The sequence below is a fragment of the Maylandia zebra genome, linkage group LG10 (genome assembly GCF_041146795.1).
Source record: "Maylandia zebra isolate NMK-2024a linkage group LG10, Mzebra_GT3a, whole genome shotgun sequence".
In the NCBI taxonomy this organism is placed as follows: Eukaryota; Metazoa; Chordata; class Actinopteri; order Cichliformes; family Cichlidae; genus Maylandia; species Maylandia zebra.
Genome location: NC_135176.1, coordinates 11,991,583 through 12,015,150, shown reverse-complemented (window position 1 = coordinate 12,015,150; position 23,568 = coordinate 11,991,583). Strand labels below are relative to the sequence as shown.

At 38.8% G+C, this 23,568-nt stretch overlaps 1 protein-coding gene across 3 annotated transcripts; it reads right to left on the bottom strand.

The window, feature by feature from the left end:
- Window positions 1–304: 304 nt before the first annotated feature.
- Window positions 305–21,674, bottom strand: LOC101477639 (transcriptional regulator ATRX). 3 transcript variants are annotated; one of them, XM_004573320.3, is made up of 35 exons: window positions 21,483–21,674; window positions 20,128–20,231; window positions 20,005–20,039; window positions 19,369–19,397; window positions 19,113–19,237; window positions 18,670–18,786; window positions 18,154–18,263; window positions 16,355–16,422; window positions 14,491–16,253; window positions 13,216–13,276; window positions 9,184–9,338; window positions 8,805–8,981; window positions 8,628–8,733; window positions 8,307–8,397; window positions 7,963–8,148; window positions 7,669–7,813; window positions 7,346–7,455; window positions 6,372–6,515; window positions 6,084–6,261; window positions 5,849–5,986; window positions 4,563–4,738; window positions 4,364–4,481; window positions 4,141–4,271; window positions 4,006–4,070; window positions 3,496–3,596; window positions 3,252–3,411; window positions 3,084–3,175; window positions 2,877–2,982; window positions 2,608–2,785; window positions 2,103–2,294; window positions 1,844–1,987; window positions 1,687–1,758; window positions 1,509–1,604; window positions 898–1,026; window positions 305–811 (listed from the first exon to the last, which is right to left on the bottom strand). In XM_004573320.3, exons 1-35 carry the CDS (start codon window positions 21,500–21,502, stop codon window positions 728–730), a joined length of 5,706 nt encoding a protein of 1,901 aa, XP_004573377.3. In that variant the 5' UTR covers window positions 21,503–21,674; the 3' UTR covers window positions 305–727. The 3 variants fall into 3 exon arrangements, with proteins under 3 accessions (XP_004573377.3, XP_004573379.3, XP_004573378.3); XM_004573322.3 differs by having other exon boundaries at window positions 3,252–3,408; XM_004573321.3 differs by having other exon boundaries at window positions 4,006–4,067.
- Between the last annotated feature and the right edge of the window lie 1,894 nt (window positions 21,675–23,568).

Genomic DNA, 23,568 nt, shown 5'->3' with positions numbered 1-23,568 from the left:
CTATCTACTACTGTCAACAAATCTAGAACAATTTCCCTTGTGGGATCAAAAACATAGCCATCTGGTACAGCTTTATATGATTCAAAGTTCAATACTGGGCCTTGGTTCCATCATTTTACATTCATCTTTTGAAACAAACCCTTTAGCTCTTTTTCAGCTTACATTGTAAACAGAAGATTTGTATGTTTGACCCTAATAGGAACACTTATGTCATACATATTAAATAGTTGGGGAAAAAATCCTCTTGACACAAAACATTCAAAGTAGCCTGAAGCCTGGATTAGATGTACAAACACTGACCTCGTTATTTGAAAAGTCATATTTAATGATCAATACCATCAACATGTGACAGGAGATAAGGAAAATATAAAAGGTGCACTTTAAAGCATGAAAAAAGTAAGTGTCTACTATATGACTTTAATTTAATATAGAAAAATATTAAGAGTTAATCAACAGGTCAAGGATTAAGGCACATTCACCAGTTAGCTTTTGGTAGCAGCGAAACAGCCAAGCAACTGAACAACTACAACTACAAACATGATAATGTTTCCTGTGAAAAGGCTGAAAAAGTGCTAAACCAAAGTGACACCGCTGGCCTGTTGTTTACGTTTAAACAACTTTGGAAGCTCAGTGCAAACTACTCTTGTAAAACATTCAATCTTCTGGAGGAAATAAGTAATAAAACAAAAATTACAACTTTCTCCTCCTACAAAGATAATTTTCTTGCTCAAGTCTGTCCAGGCTGCTTCACAGTCATCTGAGTCGCATCATTTCTTCGACTGTTCAGTATGCTTTGTATTCTGAATGTGAGCTAAGAAGGGGAATGATAGAAAAAAATGTATATTAGTACAATAGTACGTACACACAGGTGCACTCACAGGTCTACAAATTACTTACTGTTTGTTGCTGTCCAAGAGCGTCTCGATAAAAACCATATAAATGTTCCTGCTTCTTCAGATCGTATTGTCTCCAGACCTCAGCTTTGCTCTTTACCTCGGCCTCAGGCAACTGGGCGTACTGCTGCCGCTGTAACAGAATATTTTGAACTCAACTTACATAAGTTTGCATTGTGAGTCGTCTGAATTTTGTTATCTGCCACTGCCTTGTGAAAACGCTGGTTTTAAGTTGATCCAGGATTAGCTGATCTTGTTAATGCAAATCCTATTTATTCAGTGACTCAAAGCCACAGAGTATGAACAGCCAAGATAAAATTATTGACCAGAGAACACAATCCACCATCAGAAACACTGTGGAGCTGGAGGACAAAGAAGTGTTTACTGACATTAATGACACAAAACAGTGCCAAAAACTGACCGACATTCATAAAAGGCCCAGCATGGCACTGAATGAATTTTTTTACAAGTACAGCTATGCAAAAGATTTTGCAAAATATGTTTCAATTTTAAAGTGAATTAAATACTTTTTAAAACTAACATAAATCAACATTTAAAGAACTTTATTTTCCTTAAAAAAAATGCCCATCGCCACAGGATATGAGGGTCACTCACCATTAGAAACATGTATTCCTCAACAGTGTGAATCCTCATTTTCTGCAGTGCCGTGAAGGTCACTGAAACAGTTGTTCTGCTTTTGTTAAGCAGTTCCTGTAGAGACATTTTTACTTAATATATAATATAAAACACAAATGTTACTAAACAGTGAGGCGATAAAATGACATATTTATACCAATAGCTGCTCATTGGTTTTTAAATCCAAATCATCTTGGTGAGAGGTCTCTGGAACACTGGCTGGGTGTGACTGAGTAAAGACAGACAGTTTTACTCATATGCATATGATGTAAAAGGTGGGGATAATCAGTGCTTTGCAGTGAGCAGTCCTGTACCTCAGCTTCATACTCATCCCAAGCAGCTTTCCGTTCTGCCTCACTGAGCTCCTCGTCTTGTTTATGGTCCAGCAGGGATTCGTGCTCATGGTAAGTCACTATGTGGTCTTTGCAGTCTTCTAACAGCTGTGCCAGAACCGTATCCTGAGAAACATACAAGAAGTTATCTAGTGCTGCAAAATCTTAGTCAAACACCTGCGTGGTGTTTGACTAAGATTAAGACTGTAAGATTGAGACTGAAAATTAAGACTGTCGTTACCATTGGCAACACAGAAGCCGGTCTTTTGCTTTTCTTAGAGTTTGGATCGTTGAGCAGGTCTGGCTCGAATGTGTAAAGTTCAGTCAGCTCATGAAAGGTGAAGTGTCTCTCAATCTGCTGCTGATCTACTACTCGGAAGGACAGCGACTGCTTGGTTACCTGCCGATCGTAGATTTTCTCCTCCATGGTGCCCTGAAGATGACAACAATCACAATAACTAAATAAAAGAGTTGCAGCTGCAAGAATTAGTCCATATAAATTTTTGCATCGCTTTTCAGTTTACGTCTGATGTTGTTTTAATTTGAAAAGGACTATTTAGTGACCAATCTTAAACATTTCATCTGTTGATGTAACATGTGCAGAACATACAACAGTGGCACAGTAGAAAAGAAGCACATATGACTTTTAAACAGTGCCGTTTCTTCTAAACTACTAGAGAGGCCACAACTGACTTAAGGTCAAGACTTTGTGGAGCTCAATTTTCTAAATAAAAAAGCAAGCTTACCTGGGCCAAGAAGCGGTACACAAACACTTGTTTCAGCTGACCAAAGCGGTACACTCTGTAAATGCTCTGGATGTCATATGAGGGATTCCATGAGGCATCAAAGATGATCACCCTGTTAGCAGCCACCAGGTTGATGCCAAGTGAGCCAGCTTTTGTTGAGATGAGGAACAATCGGCCGCTAGAATAAAGATTATTCAAATTCAATCCGAACCTTCTGTTATATCAGTGTAGTTCATATAAAAGATGTGACAGAGAGAGACATTCTTTACCGGACATTTACAGGATTGTTAAACTCATCTGCCCACTTCTTCCTCAGTGTGGCACTGGTGGAACCATCGAAGCGGTAATAATCAACATTTTTAACCCAGCTGCCCGCTGTAAAAAATTTAAACACAAGGAGGAAAAAAAAGCATAAAAATATAAACAGGCATTTCCTCTTAACTCATTATTTTCCTCTCCCATTAATAGAATACTACCTTTGAATGCTGATGGGTCTCTGGCACGGTGAGAATCCGCAAGAAAATCCTCAATCAGGTGTAATGAGATCAGTGACTGACTGAACACAATCCTACAAACGCATTTATGACATTAGACGCTGGCAGATCACTTGTTTAAATCTGCTTCATATCAGAAAACAAACATACACTTTATCCTCCAGTTCTTCAGCCATTCTCAGGATCTCAAACAAGAGCACCATCTTCCCTGAGTGCTCCAGGATTTTGGCATCTCTTTCAGAGAGAAGATCCTTGTACCAGCGCTCATCGGGACTCGGAGGCTTCAAGCTGATGGGTGCGTTCTCTACTGCTAAAGACATAAAATGGGAAAAACTGTAGCACATTTCACAAGCTATATTTGTTGGAGTATTAGTGGCATGTGGAGCTTTTATACCTTCCACTGCACAGACAACTTTGACATCATCAATAATTGGTGTGCTGTTGTGAGTGTTATTCCCTTCTTGTCCTTCGTTCTCTTTCATTCCTTCACACCAGCTAAAAATGAAGAAATAAACATAACCATTGTAGCATATGTATGCATGCTCCACATCTCTTCCTGGACGAGTGGACTAACCTTGATGAAACTTTGCATAAACATTGCCTTAGGGTACTTTGACTACCAAAATCTATATGGCGTATACAAATATTCTATACAAACTCCACAATCACATTTATTAGTGACACTTCCAGAGTTTATACACTTCCTGTCTACACAACATCCATTTTTCAATCTAGATTTATGCATCATGTTTCCTTGGATAGCCAGTTGGTCTACAATCTGTATTTGTTCCACCACTGCTTGAGAATACATCTTAAAGGAAAGGTCTTTAGTATTCCCATAACCCACCAGAATTGTTTTAGGGGTGCTTTAGGCTTTAATGAATAACAAATGAAGAGGTCTTACCTCTCAGCCTCAGTCATAGGGGTCTCTGCATCCTTGGGCAGATCTGCTGCTTTACCTTTACTCTTCTTTGCAAAAGAAAAACATGTTATTTCAGACTAATGAGTAATCAACATGCAGTTACGGAGATCCTTCTACCTTTTTTAATTTGCTCAGGTAGCTGAGCTGAAGGCACCATGGATGAGTCCAAATTCGGCCAAGGACCTGAAAGTCCTTGAACAGGTTTGCTCCAGGCCTCATCTTTTTGCTGTTATGTAAGGAGCTTACACCTGGGAAAAAGCACAACCATCTATAAACTCTTCAAGTAAAAAAAAAAGACATCTATTTTAGGTTTATTTTAGGGCACAATACAGATCCGCACCTGTGAAATGGTCAAGGTAGTATCGGTATAGATTATACTGAAGTGGGGAAACCCTCACTGCCAGCACGTACTCATACTTCGGAGGCAGAAACTGTCGAAGCTCCGAGTAATCTCTTCTCTAAGGAAAAGACAAACACAGTATTGTGAGCTGGAATATAAATGCAATGAAGAGAGCATTCAGATGTTCTATTATTTTTACCTGTATGCATCCGCCTAGCACTGAATGCAGTACATGTGCTCGCTTCTTCATGATTCGGACATCTTTCGGGGTGGAGTCAGCACACTGGCCGTTCTCTATGGGGTTGATGAAGCGGTTCCTGAATTCGCCCAGTGAGCCCAGAAGGTTCTTCTTGATGAAATTGACCATGCAGTGGTCTGGGAACAAAATATGTATTCGCAATAAGATTTCTAAACAAAACAACTAATAGATTAGGCTAAAAGCCTTTAAAAACTGAGCACATTGTGAAAAACAAATCAAAATTCAGAGTTTTTTTGGATGCAAATTTGTCACGTAACGTAAATAAACACTAAAAGTGTCCCAATTTTGCAGAAGATTTGTCCTTAAAAACACACTATGGAAAAAAGGAGTCAGCATCAAGCGATGATGAGCTGATCCTGATGTTTCTAAACACGAAAAGGAAGAAACAGAGATTCTGGGTGTGTTCAGTATTCAAGAGGAGGCAGTAGCAGGGAGAATTTCATGGTTTGGTATGACGACCGCTTTCAGGATGTTGGCGGAGTGGTCATTTGAGGAGGCAGAGAAATCATTTCAGAAATCATGCCAATATATTCAGTACCGTGGTACGTTTTTGAGCAAGTACACTTTTTGCCAAATGTAGTGGCCTGATTGGTCAGAAAAAAAGAGGGAAAAATCAAGCCTGATCTGAACTTTTGTAGTGCCAACACTATGTTATACTTTGACTTGAATCCACATAACGAAATGAAACAAATAAAATAAGTCAAAGCAGAAAATCAGTAGCTTGGCATCACCAGACAGATCTACAAAGGCAGGAAATTCTGGATGTTCTCATGTCTGTTGTCGATGTTCTGAAGCGAACAGAACTACAACCAGAATTTCAAAGGTGTGATATAGTACTGAGCAACAAAATAAATCAAACAAACCACAGCATTCAGGGATGTTAGCAGTAGGTCACACCTGCTGCATAATGAAAGAAGTGGCTGTGGAAGAGCAAACAGACACTTTGCAGCATAGCAAATTAAGAGCTCTCAAACTAGCTTTGTATCCTGGTCAGAAAAAAAGGTTAAAAGCATCGAAACCAAACTACACAACTGGCTTCTGAACACAAATAAAGGAAACAAAATTTGATGACTACAATTACTGCAAATCCTGTTTAAATGGGGACACTTGAGAGAGTAACTCCACCATCATGCACTTATTTAAACTAATTATAATCCCCATGTTTCTCTGTAATCACTTTAGGACTTCATGGCCACAGTTATGATGACCTAGTGCTGCAGACTTACACTCAACGAGGTTGTTCTGCAGTGGCGTGCCAGTCAGCACCACTCTTCTTTGAGTTTTGATGGCATTCATAGCTTTGGAGATATTAGAGCCATCATTACGCAGGATGTGCCCCTCGTCACAAACCACAAAGTCGGGACCTGAAAGGAAAAACAACATCAGATTCCATGAGCAAAGGCACGACACCTAAAATAGAAAGTCTTTTAATAGTAGCATGCCATAACAAAGTCACTGGACCTGGATCCACAAGTGTGCGATAAAACTCCTCCTTCCACTCGTCGTTGTTGATTTTACAGTCTAATGACAGGATGCGGTACATGTCATACCCCATTATCATCACACCTCCGTCTCTCTGCCACCTCTGCAGAGCTCTGAGTCGACCCAAGTTATGCTTCATTGTAGCCAGTTCTATCACCTGTGACCAATAAGGACATGTTGCTGACACCATATGAGGCAAACCAAAGATTTCTGGCCTTGTTTTTTTATATATATATAATTTTAACACTTTTAAATTTCTTTGGTTACCTTGACTTTATCTTCCCCCATGTTGTTTTGCCATTTCCTGAACTCACTGACCCAGTTGAGGATGGTATTAAGCGGACACACAACCAAAGCAGTTCTAAATTTCAGTTCTGTGGACAGCAACACTGTGTGGAGGAACGTCACCACCTGTCAAATGAGACAACTATGAATATGACACATCCAGAAGTGCTGTCCCCTTCTAATGGACAAGTTCATTTAAAACAGACTGAGATTAAGTGAAAAACTTCCCTGTAGTATGACTGATCACATCTTTCATTTCTGTTTTCCGAAATCAACGACTCTGCATTCACTAGGCTAAAGAAGAGAGGGACCATAAAGCCCACAGTGTGTCAACAGTACACAATTCATAAGTCAGCATTCGTGATGCTATAGGGGTGTAAAAGTGAACATAGAATGCATAAGTCACCATAATGCTGAACAAGACAGACAGGTTTTAGAGCAACATTTACTGGCATCCACTTGAAATCTTTTTCAGGGAAGTTCTTACTTATTTCAGTAAGATGACATCAAACCACATTCTACATCTATTACAAGATCATGACTGAAAGCAAAAAAGAGTCAGGCTGCTAAACTAGCCCGAAACAGTCCAGGCCTGTCACCCATTGACCCAACAGAACTGCTCAGAAAAATAGGAAACAGCAATTTGCTAAAAGAAAAGAAAAACATCTCACTGTCTCAAGGCATAAAATGAGCAGATATTTTTATATTTTCAATAAAACAAATACTCAATTTCAGCATTTGATATGTTCAGTAAATGAACCTAAATAAATGTTCAAATACATAAATAAAAATGCAATCTACTTTTCCTGACGTTTCACACAGTATCACAACTTTCTGAAAAGACCGGGCTGTATCAAAAATGAAAGCACAGACAGAAAATAATCTTTGGTTCAGGGAGTGCGATTTGTGATTCTGTGCAACTAGCATATCAAGGGTGGACATGTGTGTGTCTTTACCTGCAGAGTCTTTCCGAGGCCCATGCAGTGTGCCAGTACACAGCCTGATCCAGGAGAGGAGTTGGCCTTCTTCACAGACTCACAACAACTATCCCAAATAAACTGGACGCCTTGGGGAATGACATTGTGATTAGGTTTTTGGGGTGTTTTTAAATACATTTTAACAAGCTAAATACAATTAGCTCATATTAGACAAGTTTTAGGAGAGACGTGGATTTCAAACACAAAGTCTTAATGAACACAAAATTAAAAATGTATAATTAATCTAACTGCCCTAAGCATCAACATGATTGCAAAGCAAAACACAAAAGACAGAAACTAACCGTCCACCTGGTGAGGCTTCAATATTGTGACCAGGTTCCTGTGCACCTGAACGAGAGGCTTCTTGGTCTCCTCATCCTGATCTAGGATCAGCTTGGTTGTGACGGGACACGCCACTTGAGACAGCTCATCCTCTATGACAATGATCTGCAACACAAACAAATATGTCCTAAAAAGTTTCACTGCGTTGCATGTGCTGTGCTCGGTGTCCTTGATCTACAGGTACAAGGCATCTTATCAGCATTTCCTGCTCTAAACACTGATTTCTATTGCTATGGTGAAGTTTAGCGCAGTACCTCTCTCCTGTCTTCCATCTGTTGTTCCCTATTTGCCAAACGTTTGCATCTCTCCTCCTCCTCTCTCAGGGCTTCCTGAGTCTCAGCACGAAGGTTTTCATCTTCAATTATTCTGCGAATCCTTTTGCGTCCTTTCGGGGTGACTTTATTTTCGCGGGCCTCCTCAAGTGCATCTTCTTGATCGGTCTGTCCAGAGAACAATCCAACAGTCAGTATGTCAATCAGGCACGAGAGTTGTCTGTTGTTGTTTTTTGGACAAGGTTTATGGTATCACACATAAACAGGCCGAGATAAGAAGAATAACACATAAATTCATAAAGAGATAAAAGAGGATAATTCGATACCTTTTCACTGCTGGAGTCTGACAACAAAATGTAAGCCACTTGCGTTTTCTTTTCGTAACCATGAAGCTCATCATTCACCTTTGTGTTTGCTCTGGAGTTAAAAATAAGAAAGTATGTTTTCAAAAAAAGAAGGAAAAAAAAAAGAAATTGTGCCGATCAGGTTATCCAGTAAATCTAAAACTACTAAGCTGCTTGCTCAAATCTAACCTTTGCGTTCTTCTTTATATTATTTTCAGGTCTTTACAATTTGTGCATTGGCACGGTATAAATTTAACTGAATTGAACGCTGATTCTTATCAGTGGAAGTTGAAATAAACATACTTTTTGAGCTTGTCTTCACCAGCCTCGTCACCCGACTCGCTCAGCTCCTCACTCATCCCAGCATCTTCATCCAGCTCATCGCTGTCGGCCTCACTTTCACTGTCGGCTTCACAGAAAACAAGTTAGACGAGATACTCATCTCCTGTTCCATCTGATCACTGTCTAAGTTATTCTTACAGCTCTGATTTTCTTTCCTGGCTCCTCTTTTGCGCTCCCGTTTTCCATCTTTGCTCTTTGGTGCATCCTTGTTACTTGATGTTCCCTCATCTAAGATAAGTTTGTGACGGAGGAGGTGGTGCCTGGAGATGGGCCCATCAGAGTAGTAGTCAGATGAATCTTCGGTAAAGTCTTCCCCTGTATCAGAGACATATTCTATCATTATTATTATTTATGCTCTTTAACCACCCCAAGTGATATAACAGCCCTCTGCCACTGGGATAGCTTCGCAATTTTGTATTAATCTCATAACTGAGATACTGGTTAAATAAAATCTGGAAAATCTATTCATAAGGAAATGCACAAGATTAAAACTTGTAATACCAAGAAAAAAACTTACCATCTTCATCTGTTCCACTACCATCATTGCCTCGTTTGATCTCCTTGTCACTCAGTGAATCAGATTCATCCTCCTGTGTTTCTTCATCTGAAGAGATATCATCACCCGAGGAGTAGTTGGATTTAATTTGGGCCAATAGCAATTTCTTAGCGATTCTTTCAAAAGTAGAAGAGAAGGAAAAGGCACCTGAAGTTCATTTCATGATCAGTTTCATTGTCTTCAGCTGGATATTTTTACACTTATTGTTACACATTACAACAAAATATGGTAATATTTGGGCTATATTACACAGAAATGATCATTTAAGTGCTCAGCTGCCAATATTCCAAAAGCTGGTGGCATTAAAAAGAAATCAGCTATATATGGTGAGTCGCTTCTAGTGGATCCGCATTATGTCTTTAAGTGATGAGCCCAGTTTGAAGCTCTTGTAGTTGCTTCACAGACCAATTAAAAAGAACTGCCACAACACTGAAAGACATATTCAAAACATTAGTATAGAAAGCAAAAGAAAAACGAGACAGAGGCATTTTTAAGAGTAAGAATTTATTACGACAAACAAGGATTCTTCACACACAAAAACAATAGTCTCAAACTCTCAATAGTTTGTTCGCCCTTGGGAAATCGCGAGTAACACTTTTCTTTCTTTTTCCCTCTTTTTTTTTTTTCTTGCTCGAGTCTGACAGACATATGTTTGCAAAAATGACATTATGTTCATGTATTCCGCTCATCCTTTAAACTGTGACAGCTCTGATTTGAAGATCTACAATCTTTCGAGGCGACCAAAAGGCAATATAATCATGATTCTCCCAATTTTCTTGAAAAGGGGGACAAATTACACGTGGGACACAAAAACAGAAAATTACTGTACATAAAGATTTACTTAGAATGAAACATTAACTTTTTTTTCCCTACCCCAGGGGGTATCACATTTCAAAAATGGCTGAAGTATATTCAAACTGCAGTAAAATTCACGTAAAAAAAAAAAAACATGTAAAAAGTTCATTGTTTTAATACCATGTGGTGTTTTGAAGAATATATACAATAAATAACCCCTTTAAACTCCATTTACGTGGACCCAACACTGCATGAGTCGTATCTGGCTCGGGTTTGTCTACTGCATCCTACTTCAGCCATTTCTCCCACAGGGTTGACCCTGTTTTCAAGTAGGCTATAATCCAGGTCAGTGGACATCAGATAAGCACCACTTTCACTGATACCAAATCCAACGTCCGGTGAGAACTTATTGTTAAAGTACACACAGTACAGAAATGTTAGACGACAGCAGCAGGAACAGATGAGAGTCTTGAATCTCATTTGATATGTTTCAAGTTAGAAGAAAGACGCAGCAGAAAGCGCAAAGACACTGAAATGAAAATGAACACAGCCACATGCTACGTTTTAGCCCAGTAACTACAAACAATGTAAACTTTACATTTCTGCTGACCATTTTCCCCATGATAAAGTTGCACTACAACTACACACAGACGTCATGTGATGCTATTCATGTTGATAGGAGGCTACAATATCCCAGATTTAAGTGACTGTCGCCTAACAGCACTGCATTCACTGCTGTGCTGTCAGAAAATCCGCCCTGAAAAAAACATGAGAAAACAAACAAGTCACATCAATAAAGACATAGTGTAAACTTGGTTGCTTGTTTTTTGCACTCTAACAACTGTTTCACAGCCCACTCTCATTTCAGATAAGGTAGAAATGATCACAATTATAATCACTGTTCTGAAATAAATGTTTTCATCTGCTTTACGTGAGTAAAAGCACAAGCTGGGTCTCCTGTTAAGCAGGATTTAACCGGCTGCAAGTTTCAGTCATTACGTTTAATGGTCAGCAGTAATGTATAGTCTGTGTATAGAAAGTGGGCCAAAACACTAGAAAAAGCATAGGTGTTTCTAAAGAACACTGCATAGCACGTACATCATTTGGGAGAAGAGTAGGCCAAATGAAGAAATTTAGATGCGAGGTGTTAAATTAGAGGGGAAAAAAGGAGATTAGGATTCATCTCTGATTGCACTTTACGGTAAATCTTAGCTACTTCAATGGTATTGCACAAATGCTGTGCTATTACTCTGGGCTTAGCCTCCAAGAGCAGTAATCAAATTTCACTCACTTCCATTGGAAAGGGTTGGTATCAGAAAGCTCGACAGAAAGATATTAACAGAGGTAAAGAGGTGGAAAATGAGTGTGAGACGTAAGATAATCTCAGTCAGAAAACAAAAGTAATACTCAAAGTATTCAACTTCTTCGAACTCAGCTTCTACTCCCTACCAATATGTAATAGTTTTCAGAGCTCAAGTGAACTGACTGGATTTCTAGCTTTTATTTGAGACTCCTGACAAACTGAAGCAAGTAATACCTGCATGTCGACACGCTTTGACTTAAGTCATTGGAATGAGCACACAGGAAAGCAAGTGAGTGTCAGGCTGACACAAAGCCTGCTCCAAAGTGCATTAGCTGTGACTGTGGGTGTCAGCGGTGCAGCAGGATTTCAACTTGTTTCCAGAGATGAAGTAAAAACTTGCTCAAAGACAATTGTTGGGAGTCTCCTAACTTTCAAAGAAGGCTGACTACATACCAGATTACAGAGGTATTTTATCAAATTAGATTGTACTAGATTATACATCGTGATGGCCGAGTGTAAACACCAGAGCCTTGAAGGTGCATCAAACAAACACTTAACTATCAAACATGTTAATGAAAAAAAAGCACATTACTTCTACTGCAGCTGGTGGTTAACTTACCACAACTTGCATAAAACCCAATAGCTGGTTTGGAAGGCTGGGTGCGTATCCTCAGCTCATGATACTGTTTTGAGGTGAGGGCTGTGGGAGACTTTGAGAACTGTTTTGAGAGCTGCTAAACTAACAAAAGTTTGCATTTTTTGTTTGTTGGACTGTGAGAGGAGCCATGTAACAAATCGTGAGACTTACAGACACTCACAATACCATAAAGGTAATTACACTTTGGCACTTCTTTCAAAGTGCAGCAATAAAGTAAACACTTTTATAATGCAACAACTCTGTGGTGTCAAATAAAAACCCATTTGTGTGTGACGTTCGGGTCCTGTGCTGTAGAAAAATTACAAAAAGGGACTGCACGCATCAAACTTTTGGGCCTAAAATTATTCAAAAGCTGAATAAATTGAATCTAAACACATGTACAGAGCCAGGTACATTGTCTCAGATCAGTTTATTCAAAAACCAATCTTTTTACCATCTAGCCCACAATTGAATGCTCACACCACAACTGTGACCATTAAAGCTAGGAGCAGGTATTCAAAAAAAAAAAAAAAAAAAAGGTGAAGCATAAAATTTTTAAACATGTTTTGCAACTCTGTAAGCATCGCTCCCCATTTGTAATATAAAACAGAAAAAGGTTTTGATTAAATTATATTGTTTTTAAAGTCATAATATGTGCAGATAATGTTGCTGGCAGGTTTCAAACTTTATCCTTCACCTGGAAAATAACAACACTCCATTTACTTCAGTCAACAGTGCCACTCCATGTTGTTTTTGTGTAGTTTGTAAAAACACAGAATGAACAGTACATCGAAGCTCACTTTTATACTCACAATGAAACCACACCTGTACTCGTGGTGCTCAGGTTAAGCTGTACGCCAAAACAAGCTTCACTGTTCAAATGTATACTTTGACCTCCTTCATTCAAGTGGGTCTCTTAACATCAGCCAAGTGTCCCAGGGAGAATACGCAGGTATGATATAAGAAATAATACTAAAATGTTCTTGTATTTCTAAATGTAAAAAATAAAACAAAGACGAGCAGATTACGTTGCTTATCAATAACAAAAACCACGTCACGATTTTATCTCTAGAATGTGTATTTGATCGCTGGGGCCCTACTGCAGCTACGTTTGGGTCGTGTTTGAATTGGCTGTAACTGAGTCCTAATGACATGGGTGTTGCTAGACTTTGCGCAGACGTCAGGATTTGAAGTTGCAGCTTTTCTTCTACACCTAACTTGCTTTACAAACTCTACATCCGGGCTTTTTGAACCGTACCTATTTTCTGGATCATCGTCATCTTCTGCTGCCCATGAGGGCCCAGACTGCTCCTCATCTCCTATAAGAACAAACATCAGAAACATGAATTTTAAAATGAAATTAAGCTGCTACGTTTTGAAAACATATATATTGCCAGAAAAAGTGAATGCTGGATTGTGTGGACATTGAAAGAAAATATTCATATTTATTTTTGTCACAGTTCTTACTTCATGATTCATGACGAACCACTAATGACACAAAGTTCTGTTAAAACTTCTTGAGCCATCACTTATTTCTTTATATTTTGCTATGAAAATGGAAAATAGGTTAAACAATTTACTGAAACATGTAAACATACATGGTGACACAATATAAAAGCAAAACAAATGACCACTTTTATTCTTCAACACCATCTTCAGTAGTTGTGCAGGCTTCTTAAAGGACATTCAAACAAATCTTTGGATGTTGGCTGCCTTTTGTTCTTTTCTCTATCAATATAATCTCACACTGCTTCAACAATTTTGAAATCCTCTCTCTGGGGCGGCCAATCAATGACTGACAGTGTTCCACTGTGTGTTTTTCTATCCAGATATGCTTTTATTGCATTGGCAGCACCACTGTCTAAAATGCAGTTTCACACCATTAAGAGCTTCCACCATGTTTTTAAAAAGGGCCATTTCTCAAAGTTTCCCTTCCTTCTTGACAGTCACTGGTGCTTTTTCAGGTCTTTACTAGATTTTTTTTCATGCTTCCTAATCTCTTGACCCAGATACTGTTCATCTGCTGTAGATAGTTTATTTTAGGCCTGCCACTTCTTGTTCTGTTCTTACACTTGCCCTGTTTCCTCAAATTTTCTACTGACATGCTGGATGCCATGTTGAGATACATTGTTTTTGCTCAATAGCTCTTTGGGCATCACTTTGTTGGTGCGAAAATACTATTTTATGCCTGCCAAACTGTGTTAACTTTGGCATTTTTTGTGCAAAAGAAATGGGAACAAGCTGCTACTAACAAAGTGCCTAAAGATACAATTTAAAATTGGTTCTTTGCTAAGTTCTCTGTTATGTGACTGGTTAGTTGACTTTTTTAAGCTTAAATGATTCATAGATCAGTGGTAAGTAGCTCTGGTCAGGTACAAGGACTGGGCTAAAAATGAAAAAGTGCAAAGGCAGCCAATGACCTTCAATAAGCCTGAAGAATTATTGCAGTCTTACTTGTTGGAAGTAAAATATGAAGAATTAAGGGGTGGCTCAAGACTTTTGCACAATGGATCTAGACACCTGTAAAACTCACCTGACGATTGGTGGAATGCAGCTGCTCCTAATAAGGCCACATCTTCTGTGATTGGCTTCATCTTCTGATCACTTCCATCGCTCCCAGAGTCATCGTCATGTTCTTCTTCACTTGATGAGGTCGATGAATCCATTGCTTCCTGACGAGATTTAGTCTTAGCGTCCTCACCTTGTATCCTACTCCGCTTTCTAGCCACACCCTCCTCTCCTCTCTTGACAAGATGAGGCTTCCCTATTGACCTCAGCGTATTTAAGTGTTTTATTTTCTTTTGCGAGTCTTGCTCGTCGCTAGAGGAGTCCGTCCCACTTTCACCGCGAGCTTTGACTCTTCTGTTAGTTGAGTCGGCCTCAGGGGTGCGATCCAGTATCTTGCGTTTCCGCCTAATATTCTCTGGTGAGATTGGAGTGTTCTTATTAAGCCAGAAGAGACATTTTTTCGCCACTTTATTTGGCGACGCTTTACCACCATCTTCATCACTCTGGGGTTCATCAGAACTTTGTGTCATCGCTGCTCGCTCAAGCAGAGCAGCAGGGACTTCATCTGAATCAGAGTCGTCTCTTGTCCTGCTCAGACTCTGCTCTTCAGTTGTTTTAGCAGGCACCGTGTTGGGGGCCTCTTCAGTGTCAGAGTCGCTGTCACTGTCTCCTACTGAGAGAGATGTTTTGGTTTTCACATCACTTGGTCGGCGCAAAGGGGTTGTCTTCACCCGAGGAGAACGTCTATTGCCCTGTTCTTCTTCTAGATACAGAGATGCACTGGAGTTGTCATTGCTCATCTTGCTACCACTTGTTTCTTCATCTTCTGATACATGTTTTTCCTTTGACTTCTTATCTTTCTTTCCCTCCTCGGTTTTGGGGGGCGCAGATGACGGCTCCTGCTCCATAGCTACAGGTGTAAGTTGTACTACTAGTTTTTTAGTCATGTCAACGCCGCTTTCAGTAGATTTCAGGCCAATCTTTTGTGCTCTCTGTCTGGCTTTATGTGAACCTGAAACCATCTCCTTGCCCGGACAGTCTTGTAGACTCCCATCTGCAAAGCCCTTGGAGTCAGAGTCGTTATCTTCTAAATGTTCAGCTGCCAATTTCTGCAAGTCACTCAAGCACCTGTCATCAGGTATGTCTATCTCCATTTCTGCTTCTGTTACAAGTCCATCAAAGTGGTCACTAAGCAGTTTTTCCCAATTGCTCGATACATCCAAATCACTGAATTCTTCCTTAAGGCTATCCTCCAGTCCTGCTAGGGATTTTCTCAAGCCTTTAACTACTTCCAAAAATGACTTCAGGTACCTAGTGCGAACACCAGGTGTTGGTTTGTTTTGTGTCACACTATGAATGAAATTGACAAAAGTTTGGTTTAAGGTATTTGTTGAGTCCACTAAATGTTTGGCCTTTTTGGTAATGTCCTTGGAAACCTGCAGCATGCTGTAGTTGAACATCACATTTCCATCCATACCAGTGTGATCCCATTTATCCAGAGAAATGTTTTGAGGTGAGTGTGGTAAAATGTTGAAAATCTCAGATTTCCCCGGATCGACTCGATTCCTCTTGCGCTGCTGTTGCCACAAACGTTCCATGTTCTCAAGGACACTGTCACAAGCCATGACCAGGTCAAAAAGAGGTTCTGGGCTACACACATAGCAGTACCATTTGCTCTCCAAGATGCCCGACAGTTCCTTCCTTCCCAAATTTCTTAAAATGCACTTCTTACAGAAAGCATTGCTACAGAAATCGCAGCAGATCAAGTTGCCTCCTTCAGCACACCACCTGCACGAGGGGAAAAGAGAGATGATAAATGTGGCTGACAAAAGTGAGTTAATGGAAATGTTAATATTTCAGTTAAATGACTGAATGCTACTAAATCGTGCCTGCACTGCTCATCCATCCCGTCACAATCCTTGCTGATGTCATCACTTGAGTAATAGTTGTAGCAAGACTGTCAAAACAAAACATTTAATTAGAAACAGCTCTGAGCAATGTATTATAAACACTAACAAGGTGAAAAATATAATTCTGTTGATGATATCAATATACTTGAGGTCAGGTTTTTTTAATGCATCTTTTTTCAGTTTTGCTATTGTTTTCAATCAGGCATCAAACCCAGTGCTGACAAATCAGTCTGGCTCAATATTGTGCATGACAGTAGTTTTATTTTTGTTTTACTGGTATTCATGACAAGAAGCCACCCACACAAGGCCAACAGAATAAACACACATCACCAAGACAAATTATGAGCCGCACCACAAATAAGGACCGAGGTTTAAAAGAATTAAAAACACCTGATATTAGGGCTGCTCGATTATGGCAAAAATGATAATCACCATTATTTTCACTGAAATTGAGATCACGATTATTTGACAATATTTATTTAACCCTTTAAGACCTACCATAGAACCAAGTCCGCCAGAGCTTATATTATTTTTTTTGCATGTTGTAGTGCCATTTGTGGGAGCATTTCAAGTTGCTATACATCAATACAACTGTTATAGCCCATATTTTAATAATATGTATGTATTAAGTCCATAGTAACTACATTAATTGCAAAAAAGTGCAATAAACTACAAAAAAATTGAAAATCGTTTTTGTTTTTTTTACATATATTTCTACTTGGAGAAATTTAAGAGGTTTATCTCTCAAAACTTTAAATACAAAAAAGTTGCAAAAAATAGTTTACAACAACAGGAAATTTATTTTGAGTGTCTTCATAGTTTTATTTTGGAGATACAGCAATTTTTATATACTGCAGGAAAAACAAAAAAACAATCCTATGATGCAAATTTGCAAAGAAAACAGCATGTGCATCAAAATAAACTAGTTCTAGCAGTGCAATTTGAGTTCTAAGCATCCCAGAAACTATTCAGAAAAGTCAAACATGACTTATAAAAACACCAGTATAGGCTTTTAAGGCCTACAAGGTTCTACAGGGATTTAAAAATAGTTACACAAAACGGAGCGTGCTGCTCTGACCGGCTTTAAAGGGTTAACAATAACAATGTATTGAATAATGACTTTTAAAAAGTAATATAAAATAGTGTGCAAATACTGGTAACAGTGCAAATGTTTGCAATATAAGAAATAAATGAAAAATGTAAACATCTATGTTTAGTGAACTTTGCAGTGTTGCTCTGTGGTGCAGCTACTACACCGTAGCAAAGTTTACACACTATGTCTACTTGATCCACGTCTGACTCCGCGAACCCATAATGTTTCCACACCACTGAAGTTTTTTTTTTACCTCTTTTCAACCAACAGCAGTCACTCTCCTCTCCAAATAACTTCTGCTTAGCTTTCCGAGCTTCCCTCGGGTCCTCTTAATTGTTGTGACACGTGTTCGAAATGCAGAGCGGTGCGCTTGATTTACCACACGGAGCAGCGCGAGAGTAAAGCACGAGGGAGGGGCTAATAATCGGCTCAGTCATTTTTAATGATCGTTGAAAGCCCAGATCGTAATCGTGATTAAAATTCGATTAATTGAGCAGCCCTACCTGATATGCCTGATGATGTTCATGATTAACAATCAAAAAACCCAAAGAATATAAATGTAGTATTTAACAGCACAAAGTTATGTATTCTTTTCTGTGCTTTGGACTTACTGACTATATTGTTCTGATAACGTTCAAAAAGTGGGTGAAATAAAAAATTCTAGTATATCAATAAGCAGACTCACCTTGCATATAAGGACTTTCAGAACTGGGTGGCGATACAAGGAATCCCTCCGGAAGTGGTTAACTTGTCGGCCACACGCAGTGCAACTCACAATTCCAATGTGTTCAACTCCTGGGAAACAAAAGCTCCATTATTAGCAATTACATGGTTATAAAGAATGGGTTGCAGGACAGCTTCTCTTGTTGCATCTTTACGTACACCCAGTACATTTTCCTGGTAAAATCTAAAAGAGCGAGATCCCTTACCGGACTCAGGCAGTGGAGATTAAAAGTGAGGCACTGCAATCTCCAAAGTGGATTGTCAGAAGGCTCTCTTCCAAAATAATGACTATTTAGATACTAAGTGAAGTGATATTTTTTTCATATTACTTTAAATACTTGAGCATTTGTGCCTAAACCATTAATAGAACTAATAGAATAAACATTCTCTTTTTGATGTGTTGCAGATTTGATTCTTTATACTAAAATTCCTGCCTGAGCATTAGCTAGTGAGCAATTTCATAGGAGTAGTAACTGACCTCCACGTCTTCTTGAAAACTCTTTCCGCATTACGCTTGATTTCCGGCTGCGAAACTCCGGGCCCCTGAAATCATCTCTGCCATTGTCGACTGCTTCAGGCCTGACCAGCACAGTGCCTGTGCAAACAAAAAGTAATCATACAGTTCCATCATTATTAAATATGAAATTAGAAAGCCAAAGCCAGTTACAGACTTGAAGATCCTGCATACCCTATAGGCACTCCAGCACATTTACAATGACTTAATTTTGTTAACTTCATCATAAAGTAAAAAAAAACAAAAACAACAACAACAACATGCAGATATAAACGTGAAGTCTATCAACGATATACTCTGAATGAAACACTAGCCCACTTTCTAGGAAAATGTTATGATGGTGTATAAATAATTATGTTTAGTGTCAAAGTAGCAGTGTGTGGGCAGTCAACAACCTTACAACCTACCTTTAGGCAATCTAGTGATATCAAGGTGACCATTTGCATTAACTGGTCCAAGAACCAAGTCCTCACTTGCATTTGAGTCCCCGGATTCATCCAATCCAGAGTGCTTCATGACAACTGAGGGTTTTCTGTAACATCAGTTAAAGAGAAATGAGCTATATTTAACAAAGTTTAAAAACCTACATGGACAGCAAAAAAGGAGATGATGCACACCACAAATTTTGTGGTTGAAATACTTTTAAACACACAATAAACTCACCGCCTCGAGTACTTGCCATCAGCACCAGCCTGCAAAACGAGACGGTTTGTTTATTTAGGCTGATGGTCATCATGGCTTTGTGTTGAAAAGTATCCCAAAGGGAAATGCATTAAAACATTTTTCTGAGTCTGTGAGTCATTTGAATAGAGCATAAGGACATGACATAATTTTCATAATACTGAGCAAATATGTTTTACAGATACCTCCAACCTCCATACAGTTAGACTACTGCTCAGATGACAAAAATAACTGAGTTTTTGAGAGAAATTGTGACACAAATTGTTAAGACTATCGCTATTCCTAATAAAACAGCAACAAAAACATGTAAGTGGATGAACCGGCTCTATGATTCTTTGATACAGACAATGTGTGTGAGGTGTACAAGAACAGAATTTAATCTACTTGACATTTTATACGCATTAGTTATCCACTTGACAAATATTTGTTATTTGTCTCTCTAGATTAGGTTGTAGATCGAGTCTGTGTTAATACATTTTGGAGAAGGGCTGTTGTTTTTACTAAATCCAGATAAAACCGTTAATGGCACCATTAGTGCCATCAGTGTTACGCAACATGACGAAACACTACAAACACACATACTACACTGACATGTGTTTATTATGCATGTTCACTTACCTCTGTCAAAGTAGAACAGCACCTGTTTGTCAAACCTGTGAACAAAAGATCAGTAAAAAATAAATTGGTAATGCATGTAAACGTGTTTCCATTAGTCATGGTTAGAGTGATTAAAAGATGTACCATCAGCATCCTCAACTTTTGCTGTGCCACTGCTGTCCTCAGTGGAATTAGCCAAGTATTCATGAAGTTTGTTGACCAATACATTTAGCTTGCTGGTAGAGTTGCTGGACAGGAGAGGAAAAAAAGCAGGGCAGTGTTTATTTGATTAAACAAAACAATTCGGATTATACAGTGCTGTGGAAAAGTATTTGTCTGCTTTCTTAGCTCAGACAAAGATAACCAGAGTAAATACTAAATGTAGTTATTTAAATGATTATTTCATTTATTGAGGGGAAAAAAGCTATCCGAACCTACTTTGACCTACATGAAAAAAAAAACTGCCCTTTAAACCTAGTAACTGCTTTTGCCACTGTTGGCATCAAGAACTGAAATAAAGCATTTGTGATAACTGGTAAATAGTTTTCCACATCGCTTTGGAGGAAATTTGGCTCAGGTTTCCTTGCAGAGTTGCTTTAATTCCGTGACATTGGCGGTTTTTTGAGCATGAATGACTGGTTTATGGTGATGCCTGTCTCAATCAAATGAACTAGGCCACTCCAAAACCTTCATTTTGGTCTTCTTGAAGCATTCACTGGAGGATGTCGCAAAACATTAGAAGTGGCTTTGTAACAACTTTTTCTACACGGGACCAGGTAGCTTTGTTCGCTTAATAACTGAAATCATTTAAAAACTGCATTTCGTATTATCCCCACAAATCTGGCTAAACTATATAGAGGTACTTACTTCCGTTTTAGATAATCATAACCTATGTTTTGTCCAAAACTTGTTCGTTTATACCAGCTAAAAAGTTTACACTCACCTGATCAACATTAGAATTAGAAATAACTCACTTTCCTGATCGATGTAAATACCTCTCACATGAGACAAAGGCCCAACCTCAAATCTACAAGTAGAGCTAACTAGGTTAACATGGTATGAAGACTACTTTCTGATGCCCCCTTATTTACAAGTGGTCAGCACGGCTTGTTTGGATTGGACAGACTTTTAAGCAACCACAAAGAGATCAGATTCTGCTCCCGGGAGTGTACTATAAATCACTGCACTCCTTTGAGTTCAAATTATGAGCCAGCTTATGTATGCTACGTTCAGCTCCTCCAAAGTTAGCTAAGAAAAGGCTTCTAGAACTGTTTACGAAAAGCCACGTTTTTCGATTTATATAGCCTAATGTGCTGTCCTACCTCCATTACTATTATGTTACTACTAAACTAAACTTGAACTGGCCCGAGTATTATTACCTATGCGGTCATTCTGGTTTAAATAACAGTTAGCTAACTCTGTTAGCAAGTGGCTAAGCTAGCTTGCCGTTATATTTGCTAGCAACGCTAAACAAGCGCACTGTAAACCGCCGGTTTTACCTCAGCGTCACTGCAGACATGTTGCGAAGCAGCTGAACAACCGAAGTCGTTCAAGTTTTTACACTTTCATAGCACAAAATAATGTGGCGCTTAATCTATGATCCACATCACATCCCACACATCCGTTATTGATAACAACTGAACCGCCCGTCAATGGATCTATTTCGCCTCTTTTTTTTCCCCTCTTTTTTAATGCGTACGAGTGAGCTGTCGCTCATTATCGCCATCTGCTGCCATGGCGTGTGCATGCTCAGTTGTGTTGTTTTCCACGGTTGTATTGCATGGCTTCTCCCTTTGGGATCAGGTTCCAGCCCCCCTTCCCTCCAAAACCACCTCAGAGAACCTGAATTGGATGAGCGTAAGAAAATGGATGAATGGATGGAAGGATTTAGGTGAATTTGAGTGAGTAATGCTCATTTTCAGCCATTTTTAAATTACTCTCCAGCTCATGTTTTTCAGTTTTCTAACAAAAAGTTATTAAATCTTCCCATAGGGAGTAGTCTGTCTGTCTATCTGTCTGTCTGTGGCTGACAGACAGACAGCCACACACACACACACACACACACAAAAATGCCAAAGAATGTATTTTAGCTTTAAGTTAGAACAATTGTATGTTTTAATTTTACTTTCCTGAAAATAGTTCAATAGTTCCCGCAATTTCTGTTAGTCATTTGTTGGACAACTCTGTAATAGACATCAAAGCCAGATCATATATATGATAATATGTTTTAAGGGACAACAACAGCACTAACCCTGAAGGTCATTTTTCTGTACTCCAAACTTTATGAAAGGAGTAACTTAATTTATGACTTTGCTGAAAGTTGCTGAAAGCATGCCTTATATTTTTAACGCAGCTGTAAATGTCTTTTAAAAAACATGATGGGATTCCAGAGCTGTAAACTTTGTGTGAACCTTCTGGTTTTTATGTACTTGTTTGCTTCAACAACAGATCTTTCTTGTTATTTAACACATAAATTACATGTTATCTTCCCTGTTAGTATTCTGAGTAGTCTATGTAGTCTGTAAAATACCAGTAAAATGCCTAGTGCCCACACAGTCCCATTTTATAACACTGTCTGTCCCACATACTTTTCAAGTTACAGATCACATCTGCTTCTGATCCACTCACATCATTCCCTTCCACCTGAAGACAATAGGTAAAATAAAGCGTGGAAGATATTTAAATTTCATATTACTTGTTATTTTTCTGAAAAAAATCAGCCATTGTTAAATCTGTTTTCACTGTTATCTTAAAGATTACATTTGACAACCTCCAAATGATGAGTTTTGATACCTCAGCATTTATCAATAAAGGTTTTGGTTTAAAGACCATCAGAACAGGGTTTTTTGAAGGTTATCCCTTGTAATCTATGCAGGAAGAGAATGAGATCTCTAACTTCTGATCCTCAATTCAGAAAAGAGAAATAAGGTTTACCCCTAGGTCCAAGGGGAAAACAGTTAAATGTGCAGCACAACTGAAGGTTTTCACCTGTCATATAATGTTGTTTTGTATTCATTGTGAAAACCTCACCTTAAAGAGCGACAATGACTTGGAAAACCACGCTGGTGGCAGTGGTTTAGACAGCAGACCAAATGTTTTTTTTAATTATAAGGTCAACAGTTTTATTTGTCTTCTATGAATTAAGGATTCAGCTTGTAAATTTATCAGTGTTGTATAATAACTGTAGAGTTTTTAAGTCCTATTAGGAGTGTCCCTTAAGAGTGTTGTTGACCCACTATTGATCATCTGCCTAATCACACGAGCCAAGGTGTGAAAACAGGTGTGGGTCACTATCAACCGAGGTTTCAGGTGAACCCATTGTGAGACCTTGCCCAACCCTATCGTGTGACTTACTGCAATCAAATGACCTAAGATGTGAGTAGGCGATAAGGAGTCTGGGAGGGGGTGAAAGAAAATCTGGTACTCTCCACCATTTGCTCTTAGAACTGAAGAAGATTCTCAGATGAGAGGTGAGTACAGATGCTTTTCTTTCCAAGCTCCTAAGAAAGTGTAGGTAAATCAAAATACAAGAAAAACTCCCCACAATTTAAATATAAAGGGAAAACATAGTTAGATATACTTTGA